This window comes from Phyllobates terribilis, unplaced genomic scaffold (assembly GCF_046119375.1).
Source record: "Phyllobates terribilis strain yellow unplaced genomic scaffold, ASM4611937v1 Scaffold_7__3_contigs__length_470593459, whole genome shotgun sequence".
In the NCBI taxonomy this organism is placed as follows: Eukaryota; Metazoa; Chordata; class Amphibia; order Anura; family Dendrobatidae; genus Phyllobates; species Phyllobates terribilis.
In genome coordinates, this window is record NW_027362767.1 from 435,468,993 (window position 1) to 435,482,530 (window position 13,538).

The 13,538-nt window shown below is 48.1% G+C and overlaps 1 protein-coding gene across 1 annotated transcript in view; it reads left to right on the forward strand.

The window, feature by feature from the left end:
* The window catches only part of TBX22 (T-box transcription factor 22), a 31,949-nt gene extending 24,046 nt beyond the window's left edge, over positions 1-7,903 (forward strand). Inside the window, exons 7-8 of the mRNA XM_073638054.1 lie at positions 35-120; positions 7,332-7,903. Of these exons, the coding sequence (XP_073494155.1) occupies positions 35-120; positions 7,332-7,903 (658 nt within the window). The remainder of the gene's footprint in view (positions 1-34; positions 121-7,331) is intronic.
* Positions 7,904-13,538: the final 5,635 nt, after the last annotated feature.

Consider the following 13,538-nt stretch of genomic DNA (forward strand, 5'->3'; position numbering starts at 1 on the left):
CGTCTGGATTGATCATGTGACTTCTGTCTTTTAGGGGCGTTCTGGACGGTCTTCTTGAGAACTACCCCTGGAGATCTTCTCTTTCCTTAGACTTTAAGGCGTTTGGGGCAGATCCAGCTGGTAAGAGGCTTTGCAGTTACTCGCTGATCAGCTGCTGGGCTGCAGGTTACATTATGAGGTGTTGGTGATTTGGGAACATGGACTCTGTGTTATGGCCGCGGCTCAGGGATTTGTCAGACATCACTTGCTATAAATCTGCTGTGTCCATTCACTGTAGTGTAAGTTGCTTTTCAGCGGTTGTCACCCGGCTTTCCCAGACTAGTACTGTGGTAGTGGAGCAGGAGATGGTTTCTTCTGGCTTTTCTGGAGCCCCGGAGAGCTGGGTGGCACCTGCTTATTCACCAGGGGTTTCACCATTAACCCCTAAAGGCTGGACCTAACAGACTGATGGACACAATACACTGCGATACTGGACTATTGAAGTGTGTTATTAAAATGCGCCCACAAATGTCTCTCTGCACCCGACGCCCCTCAGTATAAAACAAATACGGTACATTTTTTATCCTGCACAGTGTACACTAGAGAAAAAATAGCAAACTAACATTTTCTTTATACCCCTCAATTTATGAAAAAAATAATAAAAAAAGTTAATAAATTGCATGTACCCCAAAATAAAAAATACACCTGTCTCTCAAAACAACGAGCCCTCATGCGGCCATGTCTAACGAAAAATAAGATGAGCTCCCCTGAATGTGGCGACAAAATAAAAAATAATTTTTTTGTGTGTTTTTAGTGTGTAAAAGACAAAAAAAATAAATAAAAAGGAAACAAAAAGTCACCAAAACTGTATTAAGATGTAGGATAAATTGATCATGTCAGTTTCACCGCAGGGGATCCTGTACGAAAAGACGTTCTGCGCTTTTTTGAGACTCTATAGGCTCTGTGCACACGCTAAGTATTTGCTGCATTTTTGTTTTATTTTTTCCTGTGCAGATTTGTTACAAAAACTGAAGGATTTCCTGAAGTCTCATTCACACGTCGCTTGTTTTTTCCTTGCAGATTTCAAGCAATTTCATATCTGCAGCTCGTTAATTCTTTCAGCGTTTTTGAAGCATTTTCCCCCTATTCTAATGAATGGGGAAACCACATAAAAAATGCAAAAAAGTATCAAAAACACAAGAATTTTACGCTGCATTTTTCCTGCCAACATATCAGTATTTGCAGCAGATTTTGCAGCAGATTTGTCCTCATCAATTCAGTAAGCATTAAAATGTCGCACTTCAGTCTTCAATTGTGCAAATAAAAAAAAATGACATTTTGTTCCCCAGTAGTGTACTGCAGACACTGTGCAAGAATGTAGTGACTTATTGAAAAGTCACAAATGATGAATTGGCCAAAAGCACCAGAATAATGAAACCTGCGCCCACATCATCGCAAAGCCAAAAAACGAGGACTGAAAAAACTGAAGTAAAAATGGCACAAAAGCCATAATGAACTTGGCGAAATGTAAAAATGTCAAAAAAATAAACTTTGTCCCTAATTCCGCATTTGTTTTTCTACTTTAAAGTTACTTTTATTTATTTTTTGTCTTGCTGTATTCATTGACGATTTTTATGCCAAATTCTTCAATATGGCGGACGTGGCTCAAGAATTTTTTGAAAAATAAAAAAAATGTTCTTTATTTTTGTGTCATATTTGCAACTTTTTACAGCAAAAAGTCGCACGTTCCTCTAAATTGTCGCAAAATTTGCATAAAATGTTAAATATACATAAAATCTCTCCCGGGCGAGGAAGGGATCGGAGCACATTTGCACAAAAATGTTGTAACTTTTTAAAAAGTCGCAAATCATAAATTAGCCGAAGCATCTGGAACACATAAAATAGAGTTTATAAAATCTCAAATTAAATGGAGAATAAGACACAAATGAAAAACACCAATGACCAAAAGAAACTAAACTAAAAAAGGCTGAAATGCAATAATAATTCGAATCCTACGTTCTTCATAAACACAAAGTGAAGGAACAGAGCCAAACCCTGCACAGAGCGAACCTGTGTTCAGCTGAGGAGTGGATACAAAGTGTCAGTGCCGACAATGCTGAGACCTCCAGACTGATACATTGTAACAATAGGAGACAATTCCGTGCAGCTGGGAGAGTTTACTTCATATAGACTGAATACTATTGTCAGGACTCATTCACATGTCATTCTCTATTTACATATGCAAAAATTGCTCCAAAGGTCCTTGGTGTTTTATATGTAACCGTCCTCCATGTTTGGACCCGAGGGCCCTCAGTGTTTTGGACCCGAGGGCCCTCAGTGTTTTGGACCCGGGGGCCCTCAGTGTTTTGGATCAGAGGGTCCTCAGTGTTTTATATGTAACCGTCCTCCATGTTTGGATCCGAGGGCCCTCAGTGTTTTGGACCCGAGGGCCCTCAATGTTTTGGACCCGGGGGCCCTCAGTGTTTTGGATCAGAGGGTCCTCAGTGTTTTATATGTAACCGTCCTCCATGTTTGGATCTCAGGGTCCTCTGTGGTTTGGATCTGAGTTGTCTCAGTGTTCTGGATCTGAGTTGTCTCGGTGTTTTGCATCTGAGTTGTCTCGGTGTTTTGGATCTGAGGATCCTCGGTGTTTTGGATCTGAGTTGTCTCGGTGTTTTGGATCTGAGTGGTCTCGGTGTTTTGGATCTGAGTTGTCTCGGTGTTTTGGATCTGAGTTGTCTCGGTGTTTTGGATCTGAGTTGTCTCGGTGTTTTGGATCTGAGTTGTCTCGGTGTTTTGGATCTGAGTTGTCTCGGTGTTTTGGATCTGAGTTGTCTCGGTGTTTTGGATCTGAGTTGTCTCGGTGTTTTGGATCTGAGTTGTCTCGGTGTTTTGGATCTGAGTTGTCTCGGTGTTTTGGATCTGAGTTGTCTCGGTGATTTGGATCTGAGTTGTCTCGGTGTTTTGGATCTGAGTGGTCTCGGTGTTTTGGATCTGAGTTGTCTCGGTGTTTTGGATCTGAGTTGTCTCGGTGTTTTGGATCTGAGTTGTCTCGGTGTTTTGGATTTGAGTTGTCTCGGTGTTCTGGATCTGAGTTGTCTCGGTGTCTTGGATCTCAGTTGTCTCGGTGTTTTGGATCTGAGTTGTCTCGGTGTTTTGGATCTGAGTTGTCTCGGTGTTTTGGATCTGAGTTGTCTCGGTGTTTTGGATCTGAGTTGTCTCGGTGTTTTGGATCTGAGTTGTTTCGGTGTTTGGGATCTGAGTTGTCTCGGTGTTTTGGATCTGAGTTGCCTCGGTGTTTTGGATCTGAGTTGTCTCGGTGTTTTGGATCTGAGTTGTCTCGGTGTTTTGGATCTGAGTTGTCTCGGTGTTTTGGATCTGAGTTGTCTCGGTGTTTTGGATCTGAGGATCCTCGGTGTTTTGGATCTGAGTTGTCTCGGTGTTCTGGATCTGAGTTGTCTCGGTGTTTTGGATCTGAGTTGTCTCGGTGTTTTGGATCTGAGTTGTCTCGGTGTTTTGGATTTGAGTTGTCTCGGTGTTCTGGATCTGAGTTGTCTCGGTGTCTTGGATCTCAGTTGTCTCGGTGTTTTGGATCTGAGTTGTCTCGGTGTTTTGGATCTGAGTTGTCTCGGTGTTTTGGATCTGAGTTGTCTCGGTGTTTTGGATCTGAGTTGTGTCGGTGTTTTGGATCTGAGTTGTCTCGGTGTTCTGGATCTGAGTTGTCTCGGTGTTTTGGATCTGAGTTGTCTCGGTGTTTTGGATCTGAGTTGTCTCGGTGTTTTGGATCTGAGTTGTCTCGGTGTTTTGGATCTGAGTTGTCTCGGTGATTTGGATCTGAGTGGTCTCGGTGTTTTGGATCTGAGTGGTCTCGGTGTTTTGGATCTGAGTTGTCTCGGTGTTTTGGATCTGAGTTGTCTCGGTGTTTTGGATCTGAGTTGTCTCGGTGTTTTGGATCTGAGTTGTCTCGGTGTTTTGGATTTGAGTTGTCTCGGTGTTCTGGATCTGAGTTGTCTCGGTGTCTTGGATCTCAGTTGTCTCGGTGTTTTGGATCTGAGTTGTCTCGGTGTTTTGGATCTGAGTTGTCTCGGTGTTTTGGATCTGAGTTGTCTCGGTGTTTTGGATCTGAGTTGTCTCGGTGTTTTGGATCTGAGTTGTTTCGGTGTTTTGGATCTGAGTTGTCTCGGTGTTTTGGATCTGAGTTGCCTCGGTGTTTTGGATCTGAGTTGTCTCGGTGTTTTGGATCTGAGTTGTCTCGGTGTTTTGGATCTGAGTTGTCTCGGTGTTTTGGATCTGAGTTGTCTCGGTGTTTTGGATCTGAGGATCCTCGGTGTTTTGGATCTGAGTTGTCTCGGTGTTCTGGATCTGAGTTGTCTCGGTGTTTTGGATCTGAGTTGTCTCGGTGTTTTGGATCTGAGTTGTCTCGGTGTTTTGGATTTGAGTTGTCTCGGTGTTCTGGATCTGAGTTGTCTCGGTGTCTTGGATCTCAGTTGTCTCGGTGTTTTGGATCTGAGTTGTCTCGGTGTTTTGGATCTGAGTTGTCTCGGTGTTTTGGATCTGAGTTGTGTCGGTGTTCTGGATCTGAGTTGTCTCGGTGTTTTGGATCTGAGTTGTCTCGGTGTTTTGGATCTGAGTTGTCTCGGTGTTTTGGATCTGAGTTGTCTCGGTGTTCTGGATCTGAGTTGTCTCGGTGTTTTGGATCTGAGTTGTCTCGGTGTTTTGGATCTGAGTTGTCTCGGTGTTTTGGATTTGAGTTGTCTCGGTGTTCTGGATCTGAGTTGTCTCGGTGTCTTGGATCTCAGTTGTCTCGGTGTTTTGGATCTGAGTTGTCTCGGTGTTTTGGATCTGAGTTGTCTCGGTGTTTTGGATCTGAGTTGTCTCGGTGTTTTGGATCTGAGTTGTCTCGGTGTTTTGGATCTGAGTTGTCTCGGTGTTTTGGATCTGAGTTGTCTCGGTGTTTTGGATCTGAGTTGTCTCGGTGTTTTGGATCTGAGTTGTCTCGGTGCTTTGGATCTGAGTTGTCTCGGTGTTTTGGGTCTGAGTTGTCTCGGTGTTTTGGGTCTGAGTTGTCTCGGTGTTTTGGGTCTGAGTTGTCTCGGTGTTTTGGATCTGAGTTGTCTCGGTGTTTTGGATCTGAGTTGTCTCGGTGTTTTGGATCTGAGTTGTCTCGGTGTTTTGGATCTGAGTTGTCTCGGTGTTTTGGATCTGAGTTGTCTCGGTGTTTTGGATCTGAGTTGTCTCGGTGTTTTGGATCTGAGTTGTCTCGGTGTTTTGGATCTGAGTTGTCTCGGTGTTTTGGATCTGAGTTGTCTCGGTGTTTTGGATCTGAGTTGTCTCGGTGTTTTGGATCTGAGTTGTCTCGGTGTTTTGGATCTGAGTTGTCTCGGTGTTCTGGATCTGAGTTGTCTCGGTGTTCTGGATCTGAGTTGTCTCGGTGTTTTGGATCTGAGTTGTCTCGGTGTTTTGGATCTGAGTTGTCTCGGTGTTTTGGATCTGAGTTGTCTCGGTGTTTTGGATCTGAGTTGTCTCGGTGTTTTGGATCTGAGTTGTCTCGGTGTTTTGGATCTGAGTTGTCTCGGTGTTTTGGATCGGAGTTGTCTCGGTGTTTTGGATCGGAGTTGTCTCGGTGTTTTGGATCTGAGTGGTCTCGGTGTTTTGGATCTGAGTGGTCTCGGTGTTTTGGATCTGAGTTGTCTCGGTGTTTTGGATCTGAGTTGTCTCGGTGTTTTGGATCTGAGTTGTCTCGGTGTTTTGGATCTGAGTTGTCTCGGTGTTTTGGATTTGAGTTGTCTCAGTGTTCTGGATCTGAGTTGTCTCGGTGTTTTGGATCTGAGTTGTCTCGGTGTTTTGGATCTGAGTTGTCTCGGTGTTTTGGATCTGAGTTGTGTCGGTGTTTTGGATCTGAGTTGTGTCGGTGTTCTGGATCTGAGTTGTCTCGGTGTTTTGGATCTGAGTTGTCTCGGTGTTCTGGATCTGAGTTGTCTCGGTGTTTTGGATCTGAGTTGTCTCGGTGTTTTGGATCTGAGTTGTGTCGGTGTTTTGGATCTGAGTTGTCTCGGTGTTTTGGATCTGAGTTGTCTCGGTGTTTTGGATCTGAGTTGTGTCGGTGCTTTGGATCTGAGTTGTCTCGGTGTTTTGGATCTGAGTTGTCTCGGTGTTTTGGATCTGAGTTGTCTCGGTGTTTTGGATCTGAGTTGTCTCGGTGTTTTGGATCTGAGTTGTCTCGGTGTTTTGGATCTGAGTTGTCTCGGTGTTTTGGATCTGAGTTGTCTCGGTGTTTTGGATCTGAGTTGTCTCGGTGTTTTGGATCTGAGTTGTCTCGGTGTTTTGGATCTGAGTTGTCTCGGCGTTTGCTCCGTGTGTCAGTTTTTACCTTCAGTTTCACGGACCCATACACTCATGTTGGTACTTTTCATCCTTATAGTTGGTAAAAAAAACTGGACCTGTCTCTGTAATTTCTGCATGGATATACATGGTCTGCAAAAAAACATGGACATGTAAACAGCCCCACAGACTATAATGGGTGCATGTTGTGTCTGTAGATATAACAGATAGGACACGTACAGAAAACACGGATGTCTGACTGAGGCCCAATAGACCCTCATCTGTGAGCACGACTAGTGCTGGAACCATCTGTGTGCAGCAGCTCCTCTGCCTCTCGGCTTCTTGGATGCTGGGGGACAGTGCGCTCCTGAGGAGTGATCACTAATGACGACTGATGAGAATGATTATTGCACCTAGTTTCCATCTATCCGGCGATTCTCCCTCCGGGGTGGGGCAGTGACGATAGTTTCTATGTTCTCATTCATTCGTCACACCGGTCTCTTCAAGGACCCCGATCAGGAATCGCCACTTGTTTCATCTTTGTTTCACCAGTTTTGCAGTAGAATTAGTCGGATGACCACCGAGGCCGCTCCGACATCTGTTAAGAAACAAGAAAACTGATTTTGATGCCACGGATAACTGGAAACGGCCCCTTAAAGGCGTCTTCCATGAATGCAGATTTTAACCCCATCGGCTGGGTCTAAATAGGAATAATAAAATCGGCGTTACTTCCCGGCCTTTCCACCGCGGCTCCGGTCTTTATTGCATTAGTGACACCATGACTATAGCACTCATGACCACTGCAGACAATCACAAGGCTCAATAGCTCAGACGATGTAGATGACACAAACAGCAGAGGCCAAGGGTGTCGTTTTTGGGGTTAAATACTGTGTTCATATAATGATTATCGATGATCATTGATACAATTATCACTAATGATTGTTGCTGAATACTATGGCGATGTCTGATGATTATTGATGACTGATGATGATGATGATTACTATTCCTGATGATTGTTCTCTCGTGCACAGGAGGAAGCTCCGGTTCTTCTCCGCTCACGTCCAGTGGGGGCGCTCCATCCCCTCTTCTGTCTCCATCTTGTTCCCCTCCTACGTTCCACCTGCCCGCCGGGAGTCTTCACTGCTCGGAGACCTATCTCCACAACATAAACGCCCCATTCTGCTACAAAATCTGCCCCAGCGGCCTCCTAAGACCCCGGTCTATGCTGGATAAGCCTGCACCTCCAGGGGGGCACATACTTTCTCCTCTCATGGTGGATGTGCCTTTCTTGTCTACATTTGGCATCTCCAGACACAACAAACTGGAAACGTTCAAGGGTCACAGCGTCCCAGGAGCGGCCGCCACCAGCCCCATGTTGTACGGGATTCCCACATCTGGGAACATTTTCCCTCTCGCCCGGGAAACCCTAAACTGCTCCCTGCACCCGCCCTATGGCTTCTACGGCTACAACCTCTCCGTGCCGTCACATCTCATCACCGCAGCCGGGAATGTAAAGACGACTGACACTTGTCCCAGCTCCTTCAGAGACGTCCGGCCCGGAGCCGCCCGCTGGACGCCCTCGTCTGTCAATCATTGCCTGTAATGGACGCTCACAGGGGACGACAGGAAGGGAGACCATTATTTAATGTTGGATAACGAGCCGGACGACACAAGGACCCTCGTGAGGAGCAACCGGGACCGTCAGGTGCTCTGATCAGTAATGAGGACGCCGCGTGGCCCCGCAGGATGGACATTCACTGTGTACTTTATATATTTCTGCCTTTTTCGCTTCATCCGTTTTATTATTCTGGATTTTCTGAATATTCAGCTCAACTTACACGTAATAAATCGTGACCGGTCAAATTCAAGAAACCGTCCGCGACCTCCTGAACTCCTTGTCCGTCCCAACATGTGGCGGTACTATGGCCTCAGGCACGTACCGGTACTAGTACTATGGCCTCAGGCACGTACCGGTACTAGTACTATGGCCTCAGGCACGTGGCGGTACTATGGCCTCAGGCATGCGGTGGTACTAGTACTATGGCCTCAGGCATGCGGTGGTACTAGTACTATGGCCTCAGGATCGTGGTGGTACTATGGCCTCAGGCACGTGACGGTACTATGGCCTCAGGCACTTACCGGTACTAGTACTATGGCCTCAGGCATGCGGTGGTACTAGTACTATGGCCTCAGGCATGCGGTGGTACTAGTACTATGGCCTCAGGATCGTGGTGGTACTATGGCCTCAGGCACGCGGCGGTACTATGACCCCAGGCACACAGCGGTGCTATGGCCCCAGGCACGTGGCGGTACTATGGCCTCAGGCACTTACCGGTACTAGTACTATGGCCTCAGGCACGTACCGGTACTAGTACTATGGCTTCAGGCACGTGGCGGTACTATGGCCTCAGGCACTTACCGGTACTAGTACTATGGCCTCAGGCACGTACTGGTACTAGTACTATGGCCTCAGGCACGTGGCGGTACTATGGCCTCAGGCACGTACCGGTACTAGTACTATGGCCTCAGGCACGCGGTGGTACTAGTACTATGGCCTCAGGATCGTGGTGGTACTATGGCCTCAGGCACGCGGCGGTACTATGACCCCAGGCACACAGCAGTGCTATGGCCCCAGGCACGTGGCGGTACTATGGCCTCAGGCACTTACCGGTACTAGTACTATGGCCTCAGGCACGTACCGGTACTAGTACTATGGCCTCAGGCACGTGGCGGTACTATGGCCTCAGGCACTTACCGGTACTAGTACTATGGCCTCAGGCACGTACTGGTACTAGTACTATGGCCTCAGGCACGTGGCGGTACTATGGCCTCAGGCACGTACCGGTACTAGTACTATGGCCTCAGGCACGCGGTGGTACTAGTACTATGGCCTCAGGATCGTGGTGGTACTATGGCCTGAGGCACGCGGCGGTACTATGGCCCCAGGCACACAGCGGTGCTATGGCCCCAGGCAAGCGGCGGTACTATGGCCCCAGGCAAGCGGCGGTACTATGGCCCCAGGCATGCGATGGTACTATGGCCCCAGGCACGCGGCGGTACTATGGCCCCAGGCACACGGCGGTACTATGACCTCAGGCACACGGCGGTACTATAACCTCAGGCATGCGGCGGTTCTAGTACTATGGCCCAAGCACGCGGCAGTACTAGTACTATGGCCTCAGGCACGCGGCAGTACTGGTACTATGGCCTCAGGCACGTGGCGGTGCTATGGCCCCAGGCAAGCGGCGGTACTATGGCCCCAGGCACGCGGCGGTACTATGGCCCCAGGCACGCGGCGGTACTATGGCCCCAGGCACGCGGCGGTACTATGGCCCCAGGCACATGGCGGTACTATGACCTCAGGCACACGGCGGTACTATAACCTCAGGCACGCGGCGGTACTAGTACTATGGCCCAAGCATGCGGCAGTACTAGTACTATGGCCTCAGGCACGCGGCAGTACTGGTATTATGGCCTCAGGCACGTGGCGGTGCTAGTACTATGGCCTCAGGTACGTGGCAGAACTATGGCCTCAGGCACGTGGCGGTACTAGTACTATGGCCCAAGCATGTGGTGGTACTAATACTATGGCCTCGGGCACGTGGCAGTACTATGGCCTGACATGGTGGTACTGTTGCCTGACATGGCGGTACTAGTACTATGGCCCCAGGCACGTAGCGGTACTATGGCCTCAGGCACGTGGCGGTAGTAGTACTATGGTCCAAGCATGTGGCCGCACTAATACTATCGCCTCGGGCACGTGGCAGTACTATGGCCTGACACGGTGGTACTATGGCCTGACGTGGCGGTGGTACTATGGCCTCAGGCACGTGGCGGTACTAGTACTATGGCCCCAGGCATGTGGTGGTACTATGGCCTCAGGCACACAGCAGTACTATGGCCCCAGACACGTGGTGGTGCTATGGTCTTAGGCACGTGGCGGTACTATGGTCCCAGACACGCAGCAGTACTAGTACTATGGCCTCAGGCACGCGGCGGTACTAGTACTATGGCCTCAGGCACGTGGCGGTACTAGTACTATGGCCTCAGGCACGCATCAGTACTAGTACTATGGCCTCAGGCACGCGGCGGTACTATGACCCCAGGCACGCGGCAGCAGTATAGTCTTATATGCACATGACAGTATTATGGTCCTGTATAACTTCCAGGGTGTATGGAGCCGTAATGGAGCAGATGTAGACCTATATAAGGACCCACTTTACATCCTACTTCTCTGATTTTGTATTTAGGATTGTTTCACTGGACGCCATATTGTGAGATTCTTCCTATGGAGCTTGGTGTAGAGCACCATATGACGGCACATGGGGCCTCCTCCATAATACAGAGCTGCCGGCGCTCCATGCACATCTCACCTGTAGCTGCAGTACATTCTGCTGACTATGGGAGGATGAGCTGCACCAATGAATATACTGCACGACTATACACAGGGTGTCCTAAATACATATCGTATTTGCCTCTACCCTAATCTCACCCAGGAGGGGGTCCATCTACCCTAATCTCACCCAGCAGGGGGCCCATCTACCCTAATCTCACCCAGCAGGGGGCCCATCTACCCTAATCTCACTCAGGTCCATCTACTCTAATCTCACCCAGCAGGGGGCCCATCTACCCTAATCTCACCCAGGACAGGGCCCATCTACCCTAATCTCACCCAGGATGGGGCCCATCTACCCTAATCTCACCCAGGATGGGGCCCATCTACCTATCTACCTTAATCTCACCCAGGACGGGGCCCATATACCTTAATCTCACCCAGGACGGGGCCCATCTACCTTAATCTCATCCAGGACAGAGCCCATCTACCCTAATCTCACCCAGGATGGGGCCCATCTACCCTAATCTCACCCAGGATGGGGCCCATCTACCCTAATCTCACCCAGGTCCATCTTCCCTAATCTCACCCAGGACTGAGCCCATCTACCCTAATCTCACTCAGGATCGGCAGTATCTGCCTTATTTTCACCCACAGGACATAAATATTTGAAACCCAACCCAAACTCATCCATTACAGGTTGTATCTACCCCAAATTTCCATCCTGTACCGTGTATATTTGGGGTATATGCACCCTGTAGGTGATGAGCTTCAGGTGTATACAATGTGTTGTAGGTGAGATTGGAATATATACTGTATACCATGTGGTGTGTACGTTTTGGCGTACATACACCCCCGTTGTTAGTTGGAAATTGGGTAAATATACCAAAAAATTTAGTTTGGGGTAGATAATCCTTGTAGTGGAAAAGATTGGGGGAATTTTTCGCAGCGCTCTTGGGATTTTCGGTCGTTTCCTTACAGTCCAGGGGCTTAAATATCTCCAGAGCACAGATGGGAATTACACACGTCTGTAAGTCAATGAACAAAAAAGGTTTTTTTCTTGTTTGTTTTTCCTTCCATTTCGTCAGATTTCTCTTTCTGGTGTTGGTGGAAATTCTGATGTGTGACAGGTGAAAAGCTGAATGCTGGGAATAGACGGCCGTGTGCGGCTGCGGGTGTGAGCTGTGGATCGCGCCGTCACATCCGCCGGACGTCTCCTTCCGTAATATCAGACATTTTAAACCTTTGAACTATTTTTCGTGATTTATAAAAGTTTTATTTCACTGAAACCACAAACTTCTCAAACTTCCAATTCAGAAAAAATCCGGCAGCCGCCAATTAGCCGAGGACTTGATGGCGGACTGTTCCGGATTCTCTCCTCGCCGCTCGCAGGAACATGTTGTTCCAATAAAGGTCAATAAGGAAAAGCGGCCGATGTCTAATTTCCTGCTGAACTTTCCACCGTGAATGTTTACAAATGGCGGGTGATGCGTACAGCGGCCTCATTGTGCGCAGAGGGGCGGTGGGCGAGGAGCGGGCACCATTTGTCCACTTTTTCGGGTGACTTCAGGAGAACTGATCGACGTTCTGTGACCTGGATGCGCACTCCCATCATCCTATGTCAGAAGCATTATTGACGAGGGATTTAGATGGAAAATTCGGCACTTTTATCAACGTAATTAAAAATGGCCCCAAACCAGAAACTCGTTCATTTTTTTCAATCCGTATTGGTAAAATCAGCCCCTAGGAGCGGACGACCATAAGTGGTCAATATATGAACCCCACTAAAACAGGACGACAGATATAATGGGGTCCTGGCGGACGCAGTCATGCATATGGTGACGTAAATCCCGCACGTTGTGATATCATCAGTCCTCCGGGTTGGAGGCTCTGCTGCTAGTCTGGTCCGCTGAGTTATTCTGTCCCAAAAAACATAGGGAAGTATTAACCATTTACCTCCTGCAAACACAGGAATTAGAGAAGTGTTCTGGCGATTTCCTAAGTTATTTTCTATGATCAGTGAGGGTCTCGGGATGGTCGGGGGTCGCATCCTCCGGGTGATGGCACAGACCTCCCCCAATCATGATCCTCATGCAAACAATTTCCTCCCAGTTTCCCGGACACCTGCAAACACTTAACAGCTAATCAGCGCAGCTCACCTGCGAGACGGGCGCAAGACGATGCGTAGGAGGGGGCACCACGGACCCCCACAGGACACTGAGACCAGACACTGAGCAAAACCCCCCACTATAATACATCACTTATGTGTGAGGTGCAGAAAGTATCACACAACTGAAGTAGATACAGTGCCTGAGTTAGGTTGTATCACAGGACAGGATTAGATACAGCAGCACAGCAGAAAGAAAAACATGATATGATTAGATACACTAGTAGGAGGCAATTAAATGTAACATACCAGTAGTTTACAGGCTATCTTCATGTTTTGCACCACTAGGGGGAGCTCCCTGTATACAGAGATACATGATAAGATTCTGTCTGCAGCCACCACTAGGGGGAACTTCCTGTATACAGAGATACATGATAAGATTCTGTCTGCAGTCACCACTAGGGGGAGCTCCCTGTATACAGAGATACATGATAAGATCCTGTCTGCAGTAACCACTAGGGGGAGCTCCCTGTATACAGAGATACATGATAAGATTCTGTCTGCAGCCACCACTAGGGGGAGCTCCCTGTATACAGAGATACATGATAAGATTCTGCCTGCAGCCACCACTAGGGGGAGCTCCCTGTATACAGAGATACATGATAAGATCCTGTCTGCAGTCACCACTAGGGGGAGCTCCCTGTATACAGAGATACTTGATAAGATTCTGCCTGCAGTCACCACTAGGGGGAGCTCCCTGTATACAGAGATACATGATAAGATTCTGTCTGCAGCCAC